Genomic DNA, 5,347 nt, shown 5'->3' with positions numbered 1-5,347 from the left:
GTCTTTACATTCTCAGTTCAAATTCCACCGAAGTCGACTTTGCCTTTCTTCCCTTCGACGGGGTCAATTAAATATGTACCAGTTGAACACTGGGTAAGACGTAACAGACTTACCCCCTCCTCCCTCAATTACTGTTCTTATGCCAAAGTTTGAAATCAATATTCCAACCTGTTCCTTGGACTAAAATAATTGTTCCCCACTGTTTTCTCTATTTCCAGGAACTATACCAAATATCTCTGCAAAATAGAACGCTGTCTTGAAAGTTTCAAAGCATATTCTCTATAGGCGACAAAAAAAGAAGAAAATGAGCCAAAATAATAGCACCAATGTTTGTGTTGACATTAGAGAAGAACTAGAGGCTGAAATGGTGGATGTCTATTTTCCTGTAATAGTATATCTCTCACTTTTTATGATGTTTGGAATAATTGGAAATGTCTTCACTTTTTATATCTACTGTTACAAATTCGAAATTTCGACTACACAGATGTTTGTTGTCGCACTTTCCGTGTGCGATCTTCTAACTTGTGCAATATGCATACCCTTCGACATAGTACTCTTGCATCATTCCTTCACGTTCAGCAGTGATATTGTATGCCGTTTAATGGTATTTTTTGTTGCTATAGTAGTAATCAGTTCAGGTTTTATTGTATTCATGATAGCAATCGATAGATATAGACTTGTATGTCGACCTCTTGAAGAACAAATTTCATTCGAAAATTCAAAGAAAATTCTACTATCTTTAATACTTTTATCTACTTTTCTTAGTTCTCCAATGCTTTTGCTACACAGCCAAGGAAACAGGTTAGTCAGGCAATGTGGAAATATTGGAGAAATATGTTCACTTACTAAAAGTTGGCAAAGAACAGTCTTTCCTTTCGTCTACTATATTATCGGGGTGACTTCTTGGCTTTTAATCTTTATTGTTCTTATGATATTATACTCATTAATTGCAATACGTATTGCGGAAATTGACAAAGTAAAAAAATATAGACTATCGCAAGTTCTTAAATTTTCATCGATCGCTTCCCAATTTGACGAGGGGGAAGACGAGGAAACTCCTCCAAGCATACCAAAGTTTCGCTGTGTTAGAAGACATTCATTGCACCCAACTCAGACCAATTTCATTTTCTTCGTCATCACGTTGCTCTGGGTTACCAGTTATGTACCACATTTCATTTCAATATTCTGGAAATTGTCCGTTGAAAATTTCTATGACACTGTAACTCAAAGTGACCAACAACTTAGCGCTTTTTTATTGCTTTCTTATTACCCCAACTGTGCGATTAACCCATATGTTTATGGACTTTGCAACCGACAGTTTCGTGTCGAATTAAGAGACTTATTCCATAACATTCGCGCATTAGGTAGGAAATAAAATATTGAATCTCCTTAAATTCATTACTTTATAATTGTTCACTAGCGATACATATTACCTTAAATGAAGCAAAGTTCTTCTCAATTTAAATCATTTTAACAAGTATTTAATCTTTTCATATGAGACACCGATATGCATGCATCCTTCAAATGATACAATTTCTGATTTTAAAAAACTAAACGATATCATATTGATGCAAAGTTTTAAATATATATTCTGAATATTAACCTTCATGGATGTAATCAAAGTGTAATAGACGATTATGGAATATCTACATAGTATTTCGCATCAAAAGCATAACTTTGTTGTACCCATGACAGCAATTACAACAACGATGAAGTCAGTCGATTGAGAGCGCGCTTATTACAACTAACCTTCTCGCCGTCATAAAAAAATGTCTCCTGGATTTGGTAAGGGGAAAGAGAGGAAAAAAACCCCTCGGCTCATCACGTCTAGCTACTGTAGAAAGCAAGCCAACAAGATAACAGGACGTTGATACGAAAATACACCACAGTATGGACTTCCATAATGGACTGTATCTGCGTAAAACAAGTCGCCGGATTAGTGTCTACAACAAAGGAGGTATATTAGCTGGCAAAAGACAGAAGAGTTCTGGCAAAAGACAGAAGAGTTCTGGCAAAAGACAGAAGAGTTCTGGCTGGAACATCTTTACTCATAGACGTGCAAAGTTATGGATTACATACTGCTAGCTAAACAACTGTGTTGACGCGATAAAGCCATCGTCAAATCATAGTAATAAACACGAATATAATGATTACAATGAAAAAAATGTTTATTTTTGCAAAATGTTATTCTTTATTGATTTCAGTAAATGTCTGTTACCATGCTGAAGCACTATCTTCAGGGATTTCGATCAAATATATGTTTTGCCATCCCTTTTCTTTGTATTTATATCATGTAGGAAGATATTTTAATACGCACATATTCATACTACATACATATACACACACACAGAATACCCCTAAATTCTGTGCATCTCTACCCTCCTCCCTTTGTTTTTTATCCTTAGCTAGCGAATCCTCAACCCCGACCCTATGCCAAATTTATTTATGCATTTATATTTCTTCACTTCTACTTCTTACTTTCTTTATTCTTTACCCTTTATATTCAAAATTCTTCAGTCTTCTCCCAGCTACCCGATTCTCTAAGCCTCGTATAATAAAATATTACCTACACCCCACCTCTAGCCTACCAAAGAACCGGTTTAGCAGACTCCTATCTCACCCGGAACAGTGACCTTAAATATCATATTACACCCTTTCGCAAACTACATTCTTAACCTAACCCCACCTCCTAATACCCACAATGCCCCACTTTGCTGGTCATTCTCCCATTTCATAGTTAGCCTCAACAGATTTCAGCCGCGTCCCTGCTGTATTCTTCGGATATTCTTTTTTTTTTTAATTACGTTTCATCTGATGATTATGGATTTTTTGTAATGGAGTAATATTCTCATTCTTCAATTAAAAAATGCGTAAGAAACACACGTATAAACACACGCCAGAAAAGGTCACAGAAAACGAGAAAGCAACCATACTCTGGGATATGCCAATACACACAGATAGAGAAATTAAGGCAAATAGACCAGATATAGTTGTCAAAGATCATGAAGGAAAAAAATGCTTTCTAATTGATGTATCAATACCAGCAGATGACAACGTTTCTCTAAAAGAAATGGAAAAACTTTCAAAATACAAAGACCTGGAAATAGAGATAACTCGAATGTGGAATCTAAAAACAGAAACAATTCCTATCATAGTAGGTGCCTTAGGTATAATAAAAATATATTCAGACAAATACATAACAAAAACACCAGGACTTACAAATATATATAACATACAGAAAATTGCACTACTGGGTACTGCACACATTCTACGCAAAACACTTTCAATACAGTAAACATAAGAGCACCACATCAAACCATAGCACATACCCAAGGCGCACAGAGCTGCGCTCGGTAGTGAAGTGAAAGCACGTTATAAAAATAAAACTACTGAACAATAATAATAATAATAATAATAATAGACGAAAATACAAAATTCACCACTTGTATGAAGGGCAATAAATTATATCACATATGTTGAAGGAAATTATGTAAGAGCATCTGGGTAAACAACATTCTTTGTTTTCTGGTTTGGAGCATAGACAAATAAGTGTTGAAAGCCTTGGAGCAAACAACATAAAGATGATCATGAGAAAAGCAAGTTCTTGGCTTTGGGTAAAAGAAAATACAGGAGGTTCAGTTCATTTTATTCAACATACTCCCCTCTCAGATTCACACATTTTTTGCAGCAGTCATTCAGTTTTCCTAAGCCCTGTAAAAGAACTCGGAAAGCTAGGCCTCCAGCCAGGCCTTTCGCAACGCCCTTAAAGCCAGGAACTTTTCAGCACCCCTTCGTACATAGTCGTATGTCACCATCAAGTGCATGCATGTACTCATACATATTTGCACAGAACTATGTTGGACTCGCATCGCCGCGATGAATGAGAATTCAGCAAGAAACGTCTAAAAGAAAACAATTGCCACCGGATTTATAATGAAAGTGTGATATTGTTATGCTGGTGAACTGATTTGCTGAACAACCCACACCATGAATATTATTACAGTAAGCATGGTTTGTGCAGAGCCAGTCCCATTCTCTCGTTCTTCAAACTGGTATTGGTCTAATGCAATGGTTCTCATAAAATTTTTATGAGGGTCCACATAAAATTTTTAGTGGTTCATAAAGTTTGGGGATCCACAATCGTATTTTGGACTCCCGAAAAAAATTTGCTTTAGACGTATGTATTGGTATGTATTGCAAGAAACAGCTAAATTTCTTTCTTCAACATTTTACATAGTTTACCATACACAAGTTAATGTGTGAAAAACAAAATAGGGATTTTGAAAGAAGTTTTTATAAAACTAAGCTTTTAAACATCAAATGGCTACGGGAGTCCGCTAGAATAAAATGAAAATCAAAGGGGTCCATATGCGAAAATGGTTGAGAACCCTTGGTCTAATGCAACGAGTGCCATGAACTCATTTGTTACCCGGATGCAGGGTTTGTGTAGAGCTACCTTCTCTTAGTCCAGTGCTCTGCAAATATGTTTCCCTTGCTGTACACATTCTTTGCAGAATTCGGCGCCAAACTGGAAGTAAAAATATAACTTACAGTGTGTCTGTGTGTCTGTATGTGTGTGTAGAAATTAAATAATGAGGGTAGGAATTGACATTAATCAATTAACATCAATTTAAGCCAATCTTCGGATTTTTTAAATATGCTAGGCCACTGGTTTAAATTGAGGTTAATTGATTGATATCATTTTCTACTCTCATTGTTTAATTTCTAAATAACAATGTTCTCTAACCGGTAAATTAGCTACGGTAATTTATTAACTGCAGAGTTATTTCCGGCCTCAACGCGCCAAAATGAAGACATTTGAAAGATCCCCTCAGATATAATTTGCAGAACTTTATACACATTCTCTTTCGGGTGAACGTTCTGTGTCTAGTTCTGGAAATTATGCTTTGTAAGCGACAGGCTACGCTGATGAGTATGCAGATATTTACATTCGTAAATATTAACAACGAAATCATGGTACGTAGGTAATCGCTTTATTTTGAATATTTTCATTATTTTGAATATTTTCATAAATTAAACATCTTATTGATTCTGATAACATTTTTATAACAAATCGTACCATACCTATTGAGGAGACCAAACATCACCAATGTGTTGAAGTATTGAATCAAAGGGATCTAACTCTTTTAATCCAATCTCTTGCAGCCACATTAACTCAACTTTTTAGTGGGGAGATAACCCAAATTTTTTAATGGCAATTTGTTAATGGAGGTGAAATAACCAAAAAGTACCCGATCAAGAACCCCAGTTATGTTTCAAAAAATAGCTGAATGTGATCGTATGACTAAGGTGTAGAAGACTCGAAGGACGAAGGCCGGGGTCACCA

At 35.7% G+C, this 5,347-nt stretch overlaps 1 protein-coding gene across 3 annotated transcripts in view; it reads left to right on the top strand.

Moving 5' to 3' along the window:
- LOC106868664 (cholecystokinin receptor type A) overlaps window positions 1-5,341 on the top strand; it is a 15,272-nt gene extending 9,931 nt beyond the window's left edge. For 2 of the 3 annotated variants that reach the window (XM_052974366.1, XM_014914041.2), the window contains exon 2: window positions 219-5,341. In XM_052974366.1, the coding sequence (XP_052830326.1) occupies window positions 305-1,375 (1,071 nt within the window). In that variant the 5' untranslated portion in view covers window positions 219-304 and the 3' untranslated portion in view covers window positions 1,376-5,341. The remainder of the gene's footprint in view (window positions 1-218) is intronic. The other variant, XR_008265950.1, reaches the window with a different exon arrangement.
- Window positions 5,342-5,347: the final 6 nt, after the last annotated feature.

The sequence above is a fragment of the Octopus bimaculoides genome, chromosome 18, assembly GCF_001194135.2.
Source record: "Octopus bimaculoides isolate UCB-OBI-ISO-001 chromosome 18, ASM119413v2, whole genome shotgun sequence".
Lineage (NCBI taxonomy): Eukaryota > Metazoa > Mollusca > Cephalopoda > Octopoda > Octopodidae > Octopus > Octopus bimaculoides.
The sequence above is the reverse complement of the archived record's forward strand: the minus strand, read 5'-3'. Positions and strand labels throughout refer to the sequence as shown.